This window comes from Leuresthes tenuis, unplaced genomic scaffold, assembly GCF_036924035.1.
Source record: "Leuresthes tenuis unplaced genomic scaffold, fLeuTen1.0.hap1 SCAF_6, whole genome shotgun sequence".
Classification (NCBI taxonomy): domain Eukaryota; kingdom Metazoa; phylum Chordata; class Actinopteri; order Atheriniformes; family Atherinopsidae; genus Leuresthes; species Leuresthes tenuis.
Window position 1 is genome coordinate 22,453,420 of NW_027325360.1, and position 23,744 is coordinate 22,477,163.

The 23,744-nt window shown below is 42.9% G+C and overlaps 1 protein-coding gene across 2 annotated transcripts; it reads right to left on the reverse strand.

Annotated features, from left to right (window-relative positions):
* Nucleotides 1–5,888: 5,888 nt before the first annotated feature.
* On the reverse strand, nt 5,889–22,329 carry mn1b (meningioma 1b). 2 transcript variants are annotated; one of them, XM_072388246.1, is made up of 2 exons: nt 17,745–22,329; nt 5,889–7,366 (listed from the first exon to the last, which is right to left on the reverse strand). In XM_072388246.1, the coding sequence occupies exons 1-2, from the start codon at nt 21,259–21,261 to the stop codon at nt 7,155–7,157; spliced, it is 3,729 nt and encodes a 1,242-aa protein (XP_072244347.1). In that variant the 5' UTR covers nt 21,262–22,329; the 3' UTR covers nt 5,889–7,154. The 2 variants fall into 2 exon arrangements, with proteins under 2 accessions (XP_072244347.1, XP_072244348.1); XM_072388247.1 differs by lacking the exon at nt 5,889–7,366 and adding an exon at nt 8,069–8,109.
* Between the last annotated feature and the right edge of the window lie 1,415 nt (nt 22,330–23,744).

Here is a 23,744-nt window from a genome sequence, read left to right on the forward strand (position 1 = left end):
CGCTTCAGAGTTTGCATGGTGATAATGTACACCGTGTAATGCATGAATGGGGAGTTGTGTGCACAGAGGGAAGAGGTTTCTTTGTCTTGTTCCCAATGCTAAGGGGGCAGCGCGGGGCAGCAGGGCTGGCCAACAACTCATAAATCACAGGAGAGGATAGAGAGTAACAGCTCAAATTAAGATAAAACCCCCTTAATTATCAGCTAAACAGCCTGGTGTCCCCTCTCTCCCTGGGCTATCTGTCACCCGGCAAGCAGACCCAGTCACAAGGGGACAGGCTTTACTGCTCCTCACACACAAAGTAGAACTGCTTTCACACACACTCTCACAATGCACACTATCTCTGAGCCTCTATTTCTATTCCTCACATACACAGAAAATAAGGCCCATCCAAAACTTCACGAGTGCTTTAAAGTTCAACTATATGCCTGTCAATCAAATTTACTTTACATAACACCTCTTTGCATCAGTTAAACACCCTCCCCCCACACACACTGACACACATGCATACACTCTCTGCTCCCCCTATTGTCTCTTTGCTTATTCACCGCGCCAATTATCATTACCTTAATGACTTCTCAATGGCCCTCAGTCTTCTCTCTCTTCAAAGGCTATCTCTATCTTGCCCTCCTCCTCTCTCTCAATTTGCAGCCCAATGAGATGTGCTGACATCCCTGTGTGCTTGGAGTGACGCACAAACATACATGAGCAGGTCCTGTTGCCTGCCCCGGAGGTGCATTATGAGGCAGTAGGTGGGGAAGTTGGGCAGCCAGGGTCTACTCAAAGCTGGGGAGGATGGTTGAAGCATACCGACTTAATTTGTGTCTTTCTGTGTGTGTCAGTGCGTCTAGTTGTACTGAAGAAAAAAACATAACGGGAGAAAATGAAGAAAAGAAAGGGAGTGGGTGGAGAAAAAAGGGAGAGACCAAAGATGTCTACTTTGGCATTTGTGGTGTTTGAATGTTCTTTTTTCACCAGCTCTTCTTTTTTCCCTCCCTTAGTTCTCTCAGAGGCAGTGTATTGATTTTATATTAGGCCTGAGCTACCATCTGGCTGCTTTTCATTCCTCTGTTTTTATAAACCAAGACGAATACAGAGAGAGAAACAGAGCTAGAGAGATCGAAAGGGACTGGGCAAAAAATTCATTATGCCTTAAATAAAGACTGTGAGAGAAGGGAAGCATACAGTGTAGTGTGTGTATGAGTGAGACAAATTGTGTGTATTCTCCAGCCTATATTCCATATACAAGTATTCTGCATCAGTTAAGTGTTATAAAAATGTATGTGGGTAAAGAATGGCAGGCAAACCAACTGCTACACTCAAAAATGAATTGCAAAGATTTTCTATGGGTAAGCTCTCACATTCACTTACAAATCTCACCTCATAAATTCTCTTATTCTTTTCCTCATGGTTGTCCCTCATCTAACCTGAAAAAAACAAAACAAAAAAAGGTACCCAAAAAAAAAGTCTCAGCACCTGACAGTCACAAATCTCCATCTCCCTTTTGTTTTCCTTTTTCCTTTCTTTTCCTTCCCCATCCGTTAGGGGGAAGGTAAGCAAGCACAGCCTTGTGTCAGTCCCTTCCTATCAGCCATTGATTTGTTTCATCAATGTGTGATCCCCTGATGACAAATATTTAACATCCTGCCACAGTATTGATTTGCATACTGTGTGTGAGAAGAGAATTGAGGACAAGTTTTTCAGTCAAGAGGCCAGCCTTGCATTTGCCCTCTGCAGTAAATTCTACGAAATACATGCACAATTTCCAAAATTCATCTAAAGCTGTTAAAACAGGCCGACTGTAAACAAAATAAACCAGAAATGGCCTTGGTCTGGGCCAGAATTGATTTTTGTTCTGGACCGGATCCAACCGGCACCCGACATCTGGAAACAACAACAATATGTACAGCAACTGTAAGTATTAATATCTTATTGACTCATCTGGTGGCATTGCTAAATTAAATACTTTATGAAGTAACAGTTGAGTCTTATTGTTAAGCAGAAATTAGCGCTTGGTGGGCAAGACTTGATGTGGCATACAAGCAGAATATGTTTAAAATGATAATGGCTCTACGTATGTGAGGATGCTGCTAGCATGTGGGTGCTGATGACATGGAAGTTAACAGCGAGTGTGACTGTGGGTTACTGGGATCCAGAGCTGTTCTGTGATTAATGGTAGGGGACGCGCCCCACTAATTGTGGTTCCTGACACAGGCACACGTCCCTAGACAAAGCAGGACAGGGCTGGAGCAGGGTGCCACGCTCAATCACCTTCCAGCAAAAAGCCTGTGTGCAGCTCTGAGGGTTTCGAAGCAAAGAGGGGTCACAGGATATCTGGTGATGACAGCAAAGGAGAACTCAGAAGTGACTGGAGTATTTAGCCAATTGAGAAAAGTGTAGGAATGTTCAAGGTTTGGTATTATAGAGCTGGGATAGGGATTTACTGGAGGCAAAGAAGACTACATTACAGAAACAAGGGAGGCAGACCATCCTGAGTTGGCAGAGGAAGATTTACTCGACTCTACTTTATCCTCACTAGATTATCCTCATTGGATTTGAAATAAGTCTGCTTGTGGTCTGTGAAACTAAAAGCACCTGTTGCAGCAATATTGCATCGTTACAATTCTATTGTTTAATTGCATGTAGGTATCTTTGGAATTATAAAAAAAATGGCATATATAGACTTCATCTTAACAAAAATTAAGGGTGTTATTTCACTCTGATGTAAAATATACAGCTCCTGGGTACAGTTCAGTGGAGTTTAATAAAGACTAATTTTGCTACACTACCATTATACAACTTGGGTAAAGATTTTACACAAATGGCCCATGGATTCTTTAAAAGCAGAATAAATTTAACCAAAATGCAAATACATTATGCTTCCTTTCCACCTGTCGACATCTTTTTAGAGTGAGGACAGATGGAAGTCATGAATTGGCTGAAGCAAGGGACTCCAGACATTCAGCTCTATTAAGAAATCCTTTTACAGGGGGTGGAAGCTGAGCTGTTTTCATATTATTTCTATCTGTAATGGGGCCACTACTATGGGCTGGTTCTCAAAAAGAAGACAAGCTCTTCTGTGGTCTATTTTAACATTATTTCACTTAATGTTAGGTGTATTTTCGAGAATGTGTGAAGTTTCATGTTTATGTGTGTGAGTGTGAACAAGAGCATTTCTCAATCATACCTTGGTCTATCCACAACTCCGTTGTCCTGGGTCCGAGTCATTCAGACAGAGCCCCTCTTAGTCCCTCTCTGGCCCCCTAGGCCCCCAGGCCCCTTTGAGCTTCCCACAAAAAGTCCACAATGCTATTCAAACAATAGGGCAAGGGACAAAGAGCACATTTACACAAGTGGAGCTTTCTTTGAAAGCAAAAAGGCACTATTTGGAAGATTTCCAAACCTCTCCCCCCAAAAAAAACACAGATCCCCCTTGGCCCCTCCACATCCCACCCCACAATTCCCTAGCTTTACAAAAAAAAGTTTGCCATTCCAGCGATGGAGACGTGGGATCCAAATATACTACACCAAACCCAATCCCACCCGCCAGTCCACAAGCACCCCCAATTTAGCCAAACCCCCTCTTTACAGGACAAAAGGCCTTTAGAGGCTGAGTGTATGTGAGGGCTCTGGTGGATACCATAGTGGCTTAAAGACCGTGGAGGCCTCTAAGAGACACTTCTTTTACTCCCAGTCTCCCTCCATTCCTCTTTCCTTCTCTCTATCTCTTTCTCTTTATTTCTCAGTCTTTCTCTGGTGGAGTGAAAGGTTCAGCAAGGGGTAGAAAGAGTTAGGACAGAGGGAGGAGGGGGTGAGTAAGGGGGAGGTGAGGGTGTAGAGGGTGCTCTTATGTCAACATTGTGGTATTTTCCCAAAGATGCATATCGCCTCTATACAAATAGGAGATGTATTTATAGGAGTACATAGAAAGCTGCGTGAGTGGATAGTGTTTGGCTGAGCTTTCTGGCCATGGCCCCCATGGCTCCATGGACTGTCTTCGTGGCTAGTGAAATTGTTATTCTTTAGATGCACGTTGGCTGGGAAACACACAAGTTCTCAGGCGACCACACAGTATTATCCTTCCCAATATGGCTGCCATGCAGAGGAGTCCATTGAAGGAAAATGTCCAGCATCATACATCTTGACTAGAGCCAATACCCCAAGGCGTCTTTGTCATTAGGCCTGTATGGTATGTGGCTGGTCAGCAGGCATGATTGGGAATACGGGGTATCTAGCTTATGTGATATACACCAAATAATTGATCAGTTTGGATGTGGAGTTATTGTTGTATTAAGATCCACTACAACCACAGACAATGGGCCAGCTGCAAACTTGAGAACGCAGAAGAACAGTGGTCACCACAGCTTCAGGTACTGTACTTAATAATGATCTAGTATTTGTGTCAGCATCAGAAACCTATGAGCACAAGCTACTCCTTCTCCTGCTATATAAAAGGTCAGCCAAACCAGACAGGCAAGCAGTGTGTCACACCACGGGAGGGGTCTCCTGGCACACACACACTGTGGTAACTCTCTAAGGAAATTTGGCACCTTGGCATGAGTGAACACAAAGCACAAAGTATAGCTCTAGATTCAGTCAGCAATAAAGAGCCACTTGAAGCGTTTTTTTTATCTGTAAGCATTCACTCAACCTACCCCTGAAAAAGCATACTATTTGATCTGTGCTTTTGCAATATACAGACCAGTCAGACCAGTATCATCAAGAATGTGAACCTATTGTGCTTTTGTACAGAATATCCCGTGACTAATAGCAAGGTGACACCTTTGATGGCTGTATAAAGGTACATTAGAGGTTAGGTATTTTGTTAATGTTCTAATTAAAATGTGTACACACAAAAGCTTATAAATACTCTCACATCATTATTTTTAAACAGATTCTGTTGCAGAACTTATCAGAAAATCTCCTGCTTAAAACGAGCCTTTGTAATCAGCATTTATTTCCCAATCATCTCTTCCTTCTATACAGACACTCCCAAGTGACATGACAGTCTCTCACATAACCAGTCTCTGCTGTTTGCTAACGCTGCAGCACTTCATGTATCCCACACTTAACAGGCTGTGCAATCCTACACCACAGGCACCAAGTACAGCAGCAAGCACAAACACACCTGAATAACAGGCAGGGTCCTGCAGGGAGCTCCCATTTGTGTGTGTATCCTAGACAGCAGTGATGCAGCTTGATCACTAGCCCTGTTAGGTAGTATTGACGTCTCCACCTCAGAGCTGGCACACGGGGGAGTTATTGATTAGCATTAAGCATCCATGCAGATGGCCAATAAAGAGCAGGTGAGCCAAAGAGGGTCTGGGGAGTGAAAGAGGGGAGGTGTGTGAGTATGTGTGAGTATGTTGAGACTGTGGGAGGAGAGGAGGAGGTAGAAGCAAGATGTATCTGTAACAAAATAAGAAATAGCCTAAATGTTTGCATTTCGTTTTGATATTTTGCAATATTACACAAATCATTAGCAAAAACATGATTATTCAGTTTTTTTGCTATTTACTTTTCAGAGTTGCAACACAGATGGTAAGCGGGTGCAAATAGAAATATGATCTTAGCTAAGAAAATCTACATAGAAACAATTTCCAGTATTTTTTATATTGCTGCTCTGGGCTGTAAAATTACACAAGTTCCTGCAGGCTTGTCAGGTATTGTGCATCAGTCAAAGCCTCCCTGTCTTATCTGTCACTTGGAATATGTAGTAGACAACCATGATCCTGAGGGTATGCACACAGAATTCTTCAGTACTGAACATTCCTTGAATAGAAGGCCTGTGTTGTATATTGCACAATGAATACCAAAGGAATATTTTTGTTCTTGGCTTTGACAGATTCTAAATAGCTTGAAACTTTAACAAAAGGAAACACAAAAGCCACCTTTAACATCATATTTATTGTTATTTAGTTACTCAATAAAACATATACAGATATATACAATATGCAGGAAAACAGACGACTGCACTTTACATATTATTAAAAAAAGAAAACAAAAAACAAAAATCCGTTTGTAAATTGCCGTCACAGTCCTCCATCTATTGTTTGAGAAATTCAAATTCAACAGAAGCTTTACTTAAAGATTACAAGATTGCCTAACACACAGCAAATTTTCTCTTATTATACATGTGCAATACCAATAATCTTTTTTTTTCAATTCCCTTATTAAACAAACCCTTCACCTCCTTTTTTTTTTTTTTTGAGTTTCCATTGGCTGAATTGTATACAAGCGGCTGAGCTAACAAGATGTGTAGCAGAGGAGAGAAAAGAAAGAAGAGAATGAGGAAAAGACATTCTCAGCAATGCAAACAAAACAAAATTACAACAGGTCTTATGTCTGAGAGCAGAAAATAATAAAGGTCAAAAATTGCTTTTACAAAGATGGAAAAATTTTTGTTCACAAGAGAATTTCTGAGTTACATTCATGCATAATCACTCCTCTTCCTGTCTTCCCTTTTCTGCTTTTCAATGCTCAGGGATCCTCTAATGATCCAACAGGCCATATCTAACTGTGGGGTAGAAAAACTGTTTGTATTCAGACACTTTGACTTTAGGCGGCAGAATTTTGGCAGCAGATATTGCCTCCATCGGAAGGATAACGAACTGACAGAGGTGTAGCCATAAATGAGGTGAGAGCAGGAAGACTGCAATAAGCTAGAGAATAAAACTCACAAGGTCGAGGTCTAATCCCTATTCTAAACATTGGTATACAATAAAAGCCAATGACCACTGGTATCTCTCTTCTGCTTATGTGTTTCCCTCCTTAAACATTTCTAAATTTTTTTTCTTCAAGGAAAGAAAAAAGAAAGGAAAAAAATCATTTGAGGTTTTCCAGATGTGGGCATCACAGAGTAGGGCCCATGCTGTATTGTCCAGCCGTGTGAGTTTTCTTACATGTCACTGCAAGTATAAGGAAAACATGGTAGTTTTGTGTGTGTGTGTGTCTGTGTGTGTGTTTAAGTCTATGTGTAGCTGTGTTCCTGTTTGCATTTATGAGTGTAAATGTCTATCTCTCTCTGAACAGGAAACATGGTTGTCTCATCAACAAATCATCCTCACCGTCCTCATTATCAGTTTTGTCTCTGAGGCTGTCCTTCTTCTATCTTTCTGAGTCTCTGTCCTTCTTCCTCTGGGCCTGCTTCTTGTTCAAGTTAGCGCAGCCACAAACGTCCCAAATCGATTTGAGATATCAGAGTGGAGAGAGCGCCATGAGGAGACGGGACCCCCTCGGCCCTTACTGTCCCCCAACTCATCAGTGCAGTGGACAGAGAGGCACTGTAGGTGGTTCCCTCCACTGCTCCCACTTCCTCCAGCCCCTGGGGCCGCAGCTCCAGACTTACTCTGGGAGAGCTCTGATTCTGAAGACAAGCACAGAGAAAAAAAAGGTTAATTAAGATGGCGAGGAAATGGAAAACAACTTCAAGCAACTGGCATTCTCTGATACAGATTAATCATTTAAAACACACACGTTTAATTAAACCAGTGTCATTTTCACATCCCACTCTAAATCTGCACTGTGAAATTAATTCAACACCCCCCTATCAATAAGACCCAAATAGGAGCCTGTATGCAAAGCTTCCTCTCCTCACAGTCCACCTCCTCGCTGCCTGATATAAATATGTGAAAACACACACAAACATACATGCATTCTTTTGATCCTAGCCAGGCATGCTAATCTGCAATGCTCCAGCATGACCCATCAGTGGGTTAAAGGTCACTGATAAAATTGCCCTTTAACCCTGCTTGGCCCAATTTATAGGTATAATGACCATGACACAGTATCGACCCTGTATCACGAAGACGTGAAGCTTCCTTTTAAATGGCTGTGCAAAGCCTCTGGAAAATCCATACACAGGTTGATAACACATCATATGAAATACATAAATCAAAAACATAAATATATAAGCACATTTATAGCACAATTATATATAAGCACATTTAGTTAATGCTGATGCCAAAGATGCATGCGTCACATATGGGAAAAGATTTTGTTTAATGAAAAAAAAAAATTGCCATGGAGAAGACTGTTTGACGGCAGAAAGTGCAAGGGTAAACTATACCTATAAGTGCGGCGTCACATTTTGTCACACCGAGACACAGACTGCAGAGTACAAGAGTGTGAAAAAGGCAAAGTCAGAAAAAGTTTTGAAGAGGACACAGAACATGAAAAAAGGAGAGAGAGGCACACAGCAACTAGAGGTAGTGCTAGGGCTACGTGTTATAACATTAGTGCTGCATCCTGTGCTTTGGGTTTTGCCTGCAAGCAAGCCCTGAGCACAGAAGAAAAAGTGTGTGAAGATGTTAGGGCTCCTTCGTTTACATCAATCCGATTAATCTCCCATCCCCTAAGCACACAAAATGCATCACGGCCTTGTGCTGTTAGGTTGGCTGAAACAAATCAGAACAGCCCCATATAGACAAGAAGCTTTGAGGCGCAGGGACAAGTTGGTGTCTGAGTGTAGAGACAGGTGGAAAACAGCTCTGACAAGCTGAGTTACATGTGTCAGAGAGGAGGGGAGGTGTGACAGACGACAGTCTGGGCACAGAAGCTCTAAATCACAACACTCCGGTCTGGGTGTTGCTCACCAAAGGGAAGAGAGAAGCATCCCACAAACCTTCATGCATGTATGATCCACAACCTTATTTGCCATATTCAACTAATACTTCCTAATCAGTTTTTTATGCGATTTGCGGCAGATGCAGTTTTAAAATATCAAAATGCAGCCAGAGAATAGATTGCTAATCCAGGCTAGTCAAGACCAAGCAAGTAGCACAACCAGGAGAGGCAGGCAGGCACTAAGGCAGGTTTGGCCAGCCCCGGTCAGTCTGGGCTGCAGCAACTGGAATGGAAAAGTGGGGGGATATGGTGAAAGGTCAGGCAGTCAAGACTCCTGTTGTTCTCCGTTTCATGTGCCTCTGTGACTGCCGGCCTCTGTAAAATTCTCTCCATCTTCCTCCCTAGAATTGGGAACCTGATGTAAGCGGGGGCTGTCTGTGTGGTGGGTGAGGGGGAGATGAGGATTTACAGCAGTGTTGGTGGCGGCTGTGACAAGATCTCACATTTGCCAGAGGGTACAGTCATACACCTCAGCATGGCTGATCCCCACCCCCTGCCAGTTGCACACCCTCCCCCACTCCCTCTTCCTAGCGCTGTGCCCTCAAGCACCCGCCAGCAGCTCATGCTAGCTGGGCACAGCAGGGTCCGCACCGGCCTGAATAGGCAGCCAAGCGTTCCCCTGGCTCACTGCTGACACAAAGCAAACTGACAACACACACAGCCAAAAACACAGAACACACCAACAACTGCCGCCGCTGCCATACTCACACCAGCCCTCAGCTGCTGCTACACATGCACACACACAATCCTGCATACATATGGATGTGCATGCAGAGACACAAACACACACACTGGCCCAGCTAGACACATTACTCATCTTACATGGAAAGACAGTGGTGAGAGATACACTGAGAAAAAGTACACATTTCGCAAATATCCAAAATGATCACTTATTTTTTTGCGCACATGCAAACATTGAATTTTATCGCTTGAATTATCCCACAATTGATGTTCAGGTATAAGATCACACAAAGACTGATCTTGTTTTACTGACTAACAAAAGTAAGAGATACAATCAAAAGAATATATGTATTGATCCTGTACATATACACTGTGCATTGCCTCTTGTTTAAGACTACATTGTAATGAATGCCATTTGTTACAATACAGATTTTTTTTCTATTAGGAGTATATGTTAATTCCATCACTTGTAAAATAAGCCCTATGTTTTACCACAAAAATATATATCACTCAGTATTATTTGGTAGCCAGTGGGATTCTAGGTGTGTAAAGTTTATGGAGAAAATCAGAACAAGACACTTAAACTGTCTGCATTATCCATGCCGACAGATTTGTTCAAAGGTGTAAACGACAGTGTGAAATCTTAAATCACACAAGTGTAAATCTCAAATCACCATGAAATTTTACAAGGAGAATCTTTTTTCAGTAAGACCTATCTGGTTATGGTTGTTCGCTGACAGACGAAGAAATCATATCCATGGTTATATCTCAATAATAGCCTCGTCATCTGAAGGAAACGTGCTTAACTTCAACCAGCAAGAGAGAACATGCCTAATAAAACGGAAACGGCTACAGTGCAGGCAGTTACGCTGAGCCACAAATACACCTTAATATCCTTAACCACATTACAGCCACAAAAGATTACCAAAGACATGTTAGATAAATACTGACTTTAAAGTGATGCATTTTTATCACTGAATCCCTTACCCCAAGTGTCATATGTTTTTATTTGGTGCCTGTTGATGATGTTCGTACACACACATACACACACATGTGTGTGTGTGCAGCACCGGAGTTGTGAAGCCGTTTCACAGACACAGCCAGAAACGATTTACAGAGATGAGTAGAGCTTGAATGCCATGAAGGCAGGGAGCACGGCGCACAGCTCCGGTTGTCTGGATGACACCAATGTGTCTGGGAGCTGACGGCCTGACACGGGTTTACATGTTATACCGCACACACTCAACACACCCGAAGCAACACAGGAAGGTAAACAAAGGCTGCTCGGAGACCGTGTTTTCTACAAGTTCAATAATAAGTATCATGGCGGGGAATAAATTTTTAAATGAATCTTAAAAGCAGCAACAGACTTTCAATCTCAATAACCTCTCAGGCTGACACAGATACATCAAATGCTTTTTTTAAATGAGTGTAGCAAAAAAAAAAGGCTGAACTGAATGAGGGAAGAAGAAAATAAAATGTGCGTCAGAGGATTGGAGTTTATAAAGCTGCCTTTTCAGTGCGAGTCCTCCGTCACACTGATTTCCCAGGCCCCAACGTCTCATGTGGCCAGCCTGTGCCCTTTCTATCCCAAGCCCTATACTTCCATGACGACACTTCACCTTTAACCTCAGGCTCCTGAGGCCATGACCCCACCCTCTCTGAACACAAACCAGACCAATCAGATTGCGCTGCTCGCTGACAAAAACACCCAAAGGCCTTCACTCCTATGACAGTGTGTGACATCAGGTCAGATTCCTTTCGCATAACAACTACTGCTCTGGTCTTGGGAGAGGACTCAGCTTTGTCAGCACAAAACACCCGTTACAATCCATAGAGAAAAGTTCCGATTTTAAAAACGGAGGATGAGAAAACCAGCAATAACCAGCAATCAAAGAAAGTCTTTTTGGCCGGCTAAAATAAAACACTGTAAGGGTCTCCTTAAATTGTTTCCTGAAAATCTCCCCTGACATGAATAATCCGAGTGATTCAGAAAACCACAAAAACCCGTCAGATCCCTAAAGTGCAGGTATGTTCAGAAAATACTTAATGCAGTACATACTGTAGTTGTATTGTCCCAGGTATCCATGCCCTAGTGTGGGTGGGGGCATGAGAGGCTCCCCTGCAACCCCACCCCCTCAACTCCACCCAACTGCCGTAGAGTGACCTTTCCCTCAGAGCAGAGAGGATGTCTGGAGGGAGCAGGGGGCACATTTCTCAGGCAAGGGCACAGGGGTTATTTTGGTTTGAATTTCCTCTCTGTTCTCTGCCCTGAAACATGAAGAAAAAAAAAAGAAAAGAAGAAAAACTTGCCCAGGCAGGCACGGCCCCCAGCATTTGTTACCTTCTCTCTAACAACACACGCATTCCCATCCCCTCAAACTCATCCCCTCGCACACCTCCCCCTCTGGCCACAAGAAGTGCTTAGGAAACCAGACACAAATCAGAACATGGGAAGTGATTTAGTGCCTCCAACATAACTCACAACCATGTCCAGGACCTGTCCAGCATGTCATCCAAGTCAGTGACATATTGATCTACTTGCTGTCTCTATTTTGTTTCAGCACAGTGCTGCATGTTTGATTTTCTGTGTCTGCATGTTTTTAGATCAACCACGAGTAAAAGCAGGAAATTTTGGGAGTAGGTTCTACATGAAAGAGGCTTTTTAAAGAAAATAATGAAAACCTTAACTTGGGTAATTTTATGCACTTCTAAATGTAAAGACATTGCAGTAAATGTCCAAAGAAACTATTTCAATCTATGTAATTAAAAACATAAAACTGAAATGTAGGTCTTTTACGTATTTTTTTGTGTAAAGAAGTTACATTATTCTGGAATGTTTTAAAAGATATATAATTAAGTATGTGCTTAAAACACTTTCACTCAGACAAGAAAGAACAATAGAAATTTAGTGTGACACCGATGAAAAAAAAGTGTATTGAATTCTTTTCTCTTCCATAAATGCAAATGGTAGCTATTACCCGTTCACTCGCCTCACGAGCTACAGATGTTCTCTGAAAAACCAACTTCTTTCTATCTCTCGCACCTTCTCTTGTACTCCATCAGTCTTTACTTCTGTCTCCCAGGAGAAACAGCTCCTGTGTCATAACTCATTTGTCAATTCCTCAATACAAATTAAACGGCGTCTGACGAGTACCTGTATAGCAAATAGCAACCGCTGCTGGCAATGTGACAACATCCACACCTCTAAGAAGACACGCACACACAAATGCACTTTCTAAAAGCTGGGCCTGTATCAGAGCAACATATGAACCTGAGACAGCTTTCAGGGGCTCTGTGTCAAAAAGATGCACTTTTCGGTCTTGTTGGGAACAATGGGGCAGTCTCTCAACATGACAGTGGACATTTGGAGGTTTGCCACATACATCCACAAGGTTTGGATCTCCTCACTCTTCCAGACAAATCTTGCTCTCCATTCCCAGCTGAATCCAAGGAGAACATTTCCCACATGCTGAGACAAGTTTCATTTTATTCTTGCACCCTTCCCCTGAGAAAAACAAAACTCCGGATGAACATCTATTTTGAAGAGTTGAAAATCCAGCAAAGCAAAAAGGGTTGACACTTTTTTTTCATCTTTTCCCCTCTTCATCAGTCACAAGCATGCTTCTTTTACAGGCTTCCTTTGACTGTCACTAGTGCTCAATGTCTCGCAAAAGCCCAGAAACATATAAACAAACACAAACGCTCACACACTCATAAGCAGTGACTTAAATTCCAAACACGTTAAATACAAGTCAGGCACTATTTACACTCCGAGTAAATACTCTTAAATATTTTCAACACATTAGAATTAAGTGTGCGTGTTCCACCCAGTGAGACACCTGAGATCGGAGGCTGAAGCCGTGAGCCTGACACCGAGTCTAAATAAATCAAACTTTATGTCTACAGCTGACAAATCCACACTATCAGGCTCCAGTGCCAATAATCCTGCCCTTTGTCACAGACTATGCCTACTAACACCAACATACACAGATGCTATAGAAATGGAATTTCTGCGTATTCACTATGCGATTTTCTTTGTCCTCAACAAAAAAAAAAAGAAATTCTGTTAAGAGTTCATCACAGTTTTGTATGTGTGGTGCTGTTTTTCTGTGGTGAACCCTTTAATAACAAATTCAACTTCTAGTAGTGGCTGGTGGATGAATTATGACACTAAAAAAAACAATATAAGCAATGCTGATTGCTATGATTATCATAATGATTATCATTACTGCAGTACAGGGGTGTGTGAAAGCTTTGTGAATGTGTGTTGTTAAAGAAGTCAATATAAAACACCTTGTAATGACAGGTAAAGAACACAGACTGCCCCGAGCTGTTTTTACCACATTCAAGCACGTGCCAATCACTTTCTTTCCTCTTACAAAAAGGGAAACAGAAATTACCAGTGTGATTTGTGGGGTTGTTGTTGTACTGAAATGTCAAAGGCAGGTAGTCTCGCAGGATTGTTCTCTATGGTAGAATATCAATATGACTCATTCCGTGCTTTCAAGTTGTTGGGATAAGAAGCAAGTTCCTTCTTTTCAAAGCTGTCAAAGTCAGAGTGACAGAGATTTGATCATTATTAGAGCTGTTTAAAGCCTGATTAGTAATTGTGATGAGCAAAAGTGTTTTAACTGAGCTGATAGAGAAGAAGAATAACTCACACCGACGTGTGTCGCGAAAACAGTGAAAAGTAAAAATAAAAATAACTGAATCACTTCCTACGCCTGCTGGTTGCCTCTTATCAAGACTGAGCATGAGTTTCCAAGTGAACGGTCAGCTTCTGGCTAAGATATATAGATGAGAAAGGGAAGAGGAAGTGTGTAAAAAAAAATGCGTTTGATAAAAGGAGAAATAATATTCACTGCCACTGAGTGAAGGAAAGTTGACGTGCACCTTAAGTCGCTGCCTCTACGGGAGCGTGAGATGCCGTAGCACACCAGACACGGCGGGCCTTGGGCTCTTAGCAACTAGAGAAAAAAATTGAGCACACAATGTCACATAGACAGGAGGCCAAATATGGGGTCCAAAGGGGGATATTACTGCCACACGCATCACTTTATACAGGCGCAGAGGGACTATAGAGGGCGAGCTGGGATGCACTGAGTGAACAGACATCAGCACTGAGAGCACAGTTCCTGTAAACACCATTACACTTATCAAAAAGTTGTCGACACTTTCAAACATTGAGAGGAAGTTATTGAATATCTGCACAGTGTCCTAATGCAATCACAGCACGCTTCTTTGCTCCTGTAGCATCTCCTGCTCAACTTCTAAGACAAGCACACCAGGCAACACATTTTTCTGGCATTTAGCTATTTCACATGATTTCAGTAAAACTGCCACAATACACTCTGCTTGTAGGAAGCAAACTGCCCCTTGACTCCGAGAGTTTTCACTCTTTCTGCTATCAGACCATCTGTGCACAAAATTGCATGATAATTCACCAGCTGCAGATCACCTAGTTTCTTCAACCCCACGAGGTAAAAAAAAAAAAAATAACTTCACTGAAGATCCACTGAAACAAGACAAAACCTGCAACACAGTGTCTCACATTTAAACACGCTAAAAGTTAACTAAACAACAACTCAACTCACATTCAAAATTCAAACATTTAAAAATGTTCAATGAAGAGACACAACATACTTCTTAGAATTAATTCCACTTGAATTTATCTTTAAATTATGTTTTCATTTATATTTAATTTGTAAAAAATAGCACGTGAGGCTACTCGTTTATATAATTTTGTCATTATTGAAGGTATTATGCAAAAGCAGCGCTTAGTTGTTTACATGTAAAAATGCTCCTTGTATAATTCACCAACACACCTGGGAGACATATAACATATCTATAACTTTATAGAGCTATACTATATATACATCCTGTTGGTCTATATTTGAGACTATTTCCACAATAAACAATATCTTAACAGTGGATGAGATCTTGTGTTGATGATTAAAATGTTATTTCAACTTAACTACAAGAGGCAAGAATAATTTCCTCCATCAGTGTAATTCTATAAATTAATTTATTCTTTATCAATGATCTCCATATTTGATCAATTAATATTTCATTAACATTAATGGGCTAAAGAACTTCCCTGATTTATTTGAAATTAGTGTTACTGGCATTTTATTGCCTGTGGCGCATTTTTGTTTACAAGATTGAGGACTTTAAACTGGACTGAGTAAGTCCATGTAGGCATTTTTTGCAGTGAGAAAAGCCTGTGGATGTTAGCTCTTCTGGAACTACACTGTGGGCTGTGACTTATCTTAAATTATTATGTTATTTTGCTTCCCTCTGTGTAGCCTAGGCATCAGATTCAATCTCAAAATCCCCCTCCCTCACAAATACACCTCCACCCTTTTTCATCTTTGCTGTCTGAAGCACTCAAATGAGAAACTGTCAGGAGCCGTGATTTGTGCTAACTAGCTATCGATCCCCTCAGAGCTGCATGCCTTGTGTCCATGCAGGGAGGGTTGAGAGATGAGAGGAGAGGAGAGGAGGAGAGGAGGAGAGGAGAGGAGTACTCTGCTATTAAGTGCGTTCTCAGTTTTGTGAATTAATAATCTTAAATGTGCAACCAGCTCTTGAGACAATAAAACAAGCAAGGCAACAATGAAAGTGGCTGAGTGCTTAGTATCGCTGAGCTTTCAACTCAAAAGAGTAATAATATCAAAAGTATTTATTTTGAAATTTCCTAGTTTGAATCACACCGGATCAAATTAATATTTTCAGTGGATCTTAATAACTGAAGTGACCAGTGACAAAGGCCACCATCACGATCTAAATGGTAGGTTTACAACGCTTTCCACGTAATACCATTAGTGTTACAACCCGACACCCGGTGCTCAGTCTCGTATAAACAAAGTGCCTGAACGCCAAAGTCCGCGCGATGCGCGCCCCCGCACCTCTCTGCACCCGCACTGATTAGAACAAAGAGGCGCTGGAGTCGCCAAAAGGTGCTATCCTCAATTATGACTGTATATCAAATGTTTATACATCGGGAGTTTCATGGGCCTTTCGTTAATTTAAAGATTACACGGCATGACTATTCCAGATTGGTTGTATATGGGTGTGGGTGTGTGCGTGTGTGAGCGTGCGCGTGTCTCTAAGTGTGTGTAGCAACGATTTCGACATTAAAGAAAAAGCACATTCAAGAAGAAAACTTCACCAAAAATAAATAATAAATAAAACATACCTTAAAAAACAGCTTGGTTAAATTTGTGGTTAATATGCATAACACAATTTTTCTATGATCATTTTCTATGATCATAAAACTGAATACAATCCAATCGACTGTGTAATACCGATTAAATAGAAATAAATAAATACAGTCATTATTGTTATTATTAATATTACCGTTAATATTATTATCAAAATTATTAACAATATTATTATTTCTGTAAGACAAAGACAAAGAAGACGAGGAGGAGGGAAATAATTTATCGCCGGGAAAATGATTAATCTGCATTAAAAGAACATTGCGATAAAAATAGTGTCCATGAACCCGCCGCTGCAAATTACATTAATATCTCCCCTTGTTGAAAAACTACTCCTGTACCTTTGAGTCAAATGATGTTTCCAATTTCTTTAAGAAACCCTGTATTGCAAAGAATTAATATACCTCCAAATATATTCGAACCCAACTGAGGTTGATAGTTATTTTGAAATAATTTCAAAGTAGCGATATTTTTTGGAAAATATATCAATTTCATTGTAATTTCGTAACATATTAATTATTTCCCAAGTTAAACAAAAGTACAATGAATGACAGTATAATTTCACCATGATAAGTAATCCTTGAACTCCTGTCCAGCCAATCTAAAAATCAATCCACTTTCTTCTGCTCGTAATGACAAAAACAAACACGTAACAAGGCAAGGGAAACCCCGCAGTGCAAACCCTATCCTCAGAAAGCTATTAATCTTCTCAAAATAGTTGTTCACCCTGAAAACCCAGATAAAGATCCACAGGAAATGTTTACTTTTCTTCAGCTGTTCTTTTGAAGTGCCTGTAGGCTACAATGAAAAAGCCTATAACACTTTGCAAGGAAAGCGCAACATTAACTTTAGTTATAAATATAGAATTTTTACATTCTACTATATCATTTTATATTTAAGAATAGAACAAGCCACATAAATCATTTTATTCTTCATATAAACCTGAATGGTGCAGTCATTATTTTAAATTTGTTTTTTTAGAGCTGAACCTGTTAAATTCAGAGATCAGTGTGAAACAGAGACAGTGCTTTCTGCCTGCACAAAAATGTTTTCTACTATCAGCTTCATCAGGGGCATTTTATATATTATGTAGGTATTGTTACATTGCATTTCTTTAAAACTAGACAGCATTTCAATATTAAAATGTACTAATTTTAGAATCAGTTGATGCTTGTGAGAGAGTAAAGTGACAGAAAAGGGAGGAAAGTCATTTACCTTCTTTGCTGTTGTTTTGGCTTTTATTTTTTTCCCAGGGTCCCATGGCTTTGTCGTCCTCTGACCCGTCCATCATGGCCTTGTCACTGGGCACGTACCAGGTGGCGTGCTGCTCTGCCATGAGGGTGTCAAGGTCAATAGTGCCCATTGAGCCCTTCCCAGCATCCGGGCTGCAGCTTGCCAGCTCATTGTCTCCGTTCTGTGTGGGACAGTCGCCATTCTTTTTGCCATTCTTCATGGCCAGGGGCTGGTCTTCAGAGATACTGAACTGTTGTCGCTGCAGCTGAATCTGGGCCTGCAGAATCTCGAGAGGATGGATTTCTTCCTGGCCAGAGGTGCTGGATGGGGTGCGTACCTGCTCCACTCCAGGCGTTCCTGGGTGGCTTACCCCACTGGCCCCTGTGCCCACACCAGCATTCAGTCCATAGTTGTCTGGTGTCGAGGTAGTATGATTGTTAATGCCCATGCCAACGGGCTTCTGTCCATTTATTAACCCATGATCACCTCTCTGCATTTTAGGTGAGCCGGTGATCATAGGGCTGCGATTGGGCTTGGGGGCAGAGGCCCCTCCTGCATCTGAGCTGGACGACACCTCATCCTCGTTGCCATAGTGGGTGCTGACATCGTCAGGAAAGTCCACTCTTGGTGAGCTGCTGTCAGATTTGGCAGCAACACTTTGAATGCCACTGTCTAAAGAAGACATAAGGTCAGCCTGGTCCCCCAACATTAGGTCACCTCCTTTTCCCCAAGAAGGTGACTGGAGGTGTTTCTCATGGGGTGTGCCCCCACCCCTCTCCCCAACGCCAGCCGAGGGGGTGTGCTGGCCTGGACTTACAACAGGGTTACCATTATCAGAGGAAAAAAAAATGCCAGGGCTCACATGTCCACTGTCTCTTTTTCTCCTCCCTCTCCCTCTCCCACTCCCTGTTGTTGCCTTCCCCTCACTGCACGGGGTAGCGTCCATGTTGTAGTTTGGGGAGAGGGCACTGGCTTCCCCCTGCACCGTCTGGCTTTGACTTGCAGGCTTAGCGTTGCTATTCCCGGTGCCAGGCATCTGGCTGTTCTGGGAAGTGCTGCTCTGAAAATATTCAGCACCAGCACTGCCAGTCCCATTAGATGTGCTGCTATTAATGTCCTGCTCTGTCTGACTTAGTTTTCGCTTGCCCTCATTTTGGTTCTTCTTGTTGAATGTTACATTAAGATTTGGGGCCCCTAGGCTAGCTATCATGTTCTGGCAGGCCGTGGACAGGGCTGCTAAGCAGCTCTGTCCAAAAACACTGTCTTTAGCGCTGGTTTTGGTGAAGTTCCCAAGGGACAGAGCTCCAAGCTTACTGACAGACGACCGCTGGCCTGAGGGGAACTCAGACTGAGGAGGGTAGCTCCCTGGTGAGGTGCTAACACCCTGAGGAGCACTGTGGGCCGGCCCCTGGCGATTAGCCCCCCCATAGGGAAACGGTGGCTGTGCTCCCATTGGAGGTGCAGGAAAATCAGCTGGCCGCCTCTCTGCTGGTACATTTGGATGTCCTGCTCCTGGAGACTGCATTTGTGAAACGTTGCCCATGTTGCCAGTAAACTGTGAGTGCATGCCAGGGGAATGAAGGGTCTGCACATGTCCATCTCCTGCTATTCTCATAGGCTCCTGCATACCGATGCCTGGCCGAAAGATCATCCCAGCCCCATTCTGTTGTAGCCCCATGTCATGAGGCCCTGACTCATTCCCTGCTCCACCCATACGCCGTGACATCATCTCTCCTGGTGGGTGGGAACCCTGAAACCAGGAGTTCTCCTGAGGTACATGAGGATTTTGTCCATCAATGTTGGGCATCCTGCCACCATTCTCCCTGTCAAAATTAGGCTGAGGCATGCTCCCAACTGGGCCCCCATGAGCCATTGGACCAGGAGGTACATCACCATGGTGACCCAACTGTTGTAGACTCGGCTGCCTCATCCTCTGCTGCTGATTGCGAGAGGCCATCTGTTTTATCATCATGGCTGCATTCTGACGCTGCTGCAGAGACTGTGGCTCAGGCCCTGGGTGCTGCAGGGGACCTGGTGGGAAACTTTCGTTCACAGGTGGGGTGAACTCTCCAGGGAGGCCAGGGTAGGCAGAGGGAGAAAGATGATTATCCATATTGCCACACCAGCCTTCACCACTGTGTGAATTTGGAAAATCAAATCTGGGCCTTTTTGCCATGTTCATATAAGGAGAGTCAAAGTGTTGCAGCCTCTGATTTGGGGGCTGTTGGGTGGGAGGAGGAGCTGGCTGTTGCATATTAAACATGGGGTCCCCATAGGGGTGCAAACCCCTATTTTCCAGTCTGTGAATGGGATATTCAAACTGGTTGTGTTGGCCAGGCATCATGACCCCTCCATCCAGAATGTTGGGGTTAGTGGAGCCAGGCTCAGCCTGAGGGGGTCGAGGGAGGACAGGGGGGCACGAGTTCTGTCTGGCTATCAAACTAGCCTGCTGTTGTTGCATGAGGGGATGTCTTGCATTGACCCCTGGCTCCATTCCCACAGGCATCTTCCGGACATTTCCAAAACGTTCAAAAAACACTCCATGCTGAGGCTGCTGGGGTTGTGGTGGTGGTTGGTGTCCCTTAGACATGCCCTGTATACCTGGTGTCCGTGGCATGCCAGGGTTCCCTGGGAAATTCCCACTGGGAACTGGCCTTCCTGGCCCAAAATGTGGTAACTGAGATTCTGATTCTGATGGGGAAAATACAGGTACATCAAAATGTCCAGATGGAGGCTCATTTGGGAAGTTGTACTCTAATCCTTCCACAGCGCCCTGGTTGGGCATCCGTCGAGGCTCCAAACCATGAGAATCTGATGAGTTGGATGACGAAGAAGGAAGACCATGGAAGGACGCTGCTCTGTTGGGCGACTGGTCCAGGGGGAGACAGGGAGCAGGGACAGCATGGTTGCCACTGGGAGGCCCATGATGCTGAAAGTCAGGTATGTTACTAGGCCGCTGCTGCTGCTGCTGTGGAAAGCCCTCCCCTGCTTGTCCCTCAGCAAGAGGATCAAATCCTTCTCCAAAACCCTGCTGTGGTCCCATGCCATTGTTGTTGTAGCCCATTAGCCTGCCACCGTGTAGGCATGATGACCCTGGCTCTGGGCCTCCAAAGTTCCCACTGAAGTGAGGGTGATGTTGGTGGGGATGAGGTTGATGGCCGTGTGGATGTCCTGGATGAGGTTGCTGGTTGTTAAAAAATCCATGCATGGGTCCTTGCTGCTGCTGCTGCTGCAGTCCGCTACCTGCATGCATGTCTGGGTGTCCCCGCGGGTGAAATCCTCCGTAAGGCTCCCCGTTCATGCCCATATTGAGCCCGAGCATTTGCGGCTCGTTCATAGGGCCCATGCCGGGCTCCACAGCTCCGGTCGGGCCTCCAGCATGAAAGCCTGGGCTTTTATAATGGGAGCCCATGTTCAGTCTCTGTTGGTTTATGTTTCTCTCTGACTGGCCAGGGTTTCTGCTATTAATTTGAGAACCAAACTGCTCCAGCCCAAACATACTCCCCTGCAATCAATCCCACATGACGGCTAGTTTGCCAGACATCGGCACACTGTGTATTTTTCCGTCTGTCCCCAAAAGCAAAAGGGAAAAAATGATACACAACAACTGTTCAAATGTTTGTGTCACTCTAATGATTAATATGCTTAGTATACGTTAAACAATAAAACTCACCCAATAAGTTTTCATTTCTGTGAATCAATAGAGAGTTGTTTTTAACTTCTCCAAGGACGCGAAGCGCAGGGGGTACAGACTGAGTCCAAATACGCACGTAAACTGTGCGTCTGTTCGCGCATGAATGCCTGCGAGTGGTTTTTTTAAAAATCTTTTTATCATTAAACAAAAACCAAATACTGCTTTAAAACTTACTAGACTAATGACCTATGATATTCCAAAGCTTTTCTACGATGCTCATTTCTTCGGAACGAACGTAAAACAAAATCCTATCTCTAACAAACTAAAAGAAAAGCGCAAACGATTCGAGATCAATCGGGGGATATAAAAGTTTTATTTTCTAATCTAATTCTTTATTCCAGCTCGACATCAAATGTTCCATAATGACTTTTTAAAATAAGGTCCCATACTGGAAATAATAAAGGGGGGAAGACTATTTGGAGCCGTGTTGGCAAACCTGCCTCTGTGGGTTTGAAAGAAGAAAATCTGACTTTGTATTAATTCTGCCCAATGATGTCCTTGAAATATTTTAAACCGGCTGTTTAGGAATGAAGCAAAAAGTCCAGCGTGCTGCAAAGTCCACAAGCACGGCTCTCCAACCCAGGCACCAGAGAGCCGGAGCGTCTCTTTGAGAGAAACCAAATCCGGAGAAGCGCAGCATGCACTACCCGCACTCCACAACCACCGAGCGGCTTGACAGCATCCTTCAGTCGCTGCTGGTCATGCGTCTCGTAGAGAAGCACCGTGCCTTATGTCCTTTCTGTGCGTTCCGTTCCTAACGTGTGCGTCCCTCCGTTTAACGACTCCTGTCTGGTGTGGTCTGAGCGCGCTTGGGAGCGAAACACAGACACACTCACACTCCGCTCTACCGCTTGGCGCTGTGTGAGATCAACGCGTCCAGACGAGCCAGCAACAAGTTTTGCATTTCTGCAGCCACTTCCATCCAAGAGGTCTCAGCCAATCACAGGGACGAAACGAACCTCAGGGGCGGGATAAAGGCTGTTAAGGTGGTCCGTGGAGTCAACGACATTCTAAACTCTTGTGTGTAAATCAGATATTAGAAATTGCTTTCACTTAAAAGTAGTAATGTCCAAAACCGAGTACCGGATTGGAAGTAGATGTAATCCCGCTAATAAAAACACTTTACAATAAATGATCATTGTAATCGCCATAGCACCCGCAGATTTGCAGCCTAGATAACTTTCAGTAAAGGAAAAAAAATCCTATCAGTCTCAAGCCTTCAACTGCTTGAAATAAAATACTACACGTTTCTGCGTGGTATCATGTGTCAGCACTCAACATTTAACCAAACTCATTTTAATTCCTTGACGCAGCGATTTCTGCACATGCAAGCTTCGTCTTCACCTCAACATGTGTTCAACAACACATAAAGCGATTATTGATCATTTGATGAAACATGGATGGTTAATCCAAAAAGCTGTAGTGGGACAATTAAACATGCAACCAGGAATTTATTTGTTTCAATGGTAAGAAAAAATTGAAATTATATCACAAATGACCAATACTGATGCCACAAACTGGATTTTATTTTCTTTTTATCTCACGTGTGGGGAGCTGCGGGTGACATGACCTGAAATATATGCAGAATGATCACAGCGCCTGGTTCTGGACTCAGCAGATCGATTTATAAGGCACAGACAGATAGGAGCTGAATTTGATGTTAGGGAAAAGGCCTACACCAGACCAGAATAATAAAGTTGTCTCTCGTCATACTTTTGTGGCCAATCAAAATCACCGCTGTAGTCTACTGCGTGTGAAACCGTGTCCCAACGGGAAAAATCCTCCTTAAAAGACCATCTGAACTAAATCAAGTGGATGATATTGGGCCACGGTTCCGATAATCAATAGCATTCTCTTACTTTTACAGTCTTTAAAATAAAGCATTTTTGCAGTGCCAGATTGGGATAACTCATTTCAAAGGTTAATTAGCTGCAGGCATACAAAAGCATAGGTTATCTGTGTGGGGTTAAGTGCTGCCACATCCTAAGATAAGACATGAAATCATTTAAAACAGCCTTGTTCATCCGACACAATGGACCCAGTTAGGAAAGTCAGCACTGCCCTAATACCCTGATAATATTTTACAAATAACCTCCTGGCATATTTTAGTTTTGTGCTATTGGTTTATTCAGGAATGTGTTGAATGTTATACAGTCCAGAAAGTGTTTCCATTGTGTTTAAGTCAACTGTAATTTATTGCCTTTTTCTTTTTTGTTTTTCTTGTTTTCAGGTCTTCTGAACTTTAGAAGTCGAAGAGATTTTGAAATGGTCACTTTCACTCTGACTTC

Excerpts from the sequence above, each read along its gene's own strand:
- mn1b (XM_072388246.1), bottom strand. The coding sequence starts at position 21,261 with ATGTTTGGGCTGGAGCAGTTTGGTTCTCAAATTAATAGCAGAAACCCT. Across the intron at positions 7,367-17,744 it reads CCAAAACAACAGCAAAGAAG|AATCAGAGCTCTCCCAGAGT; the intron begins GTAAATGACTTT and ends GCTTGTCTTCAG.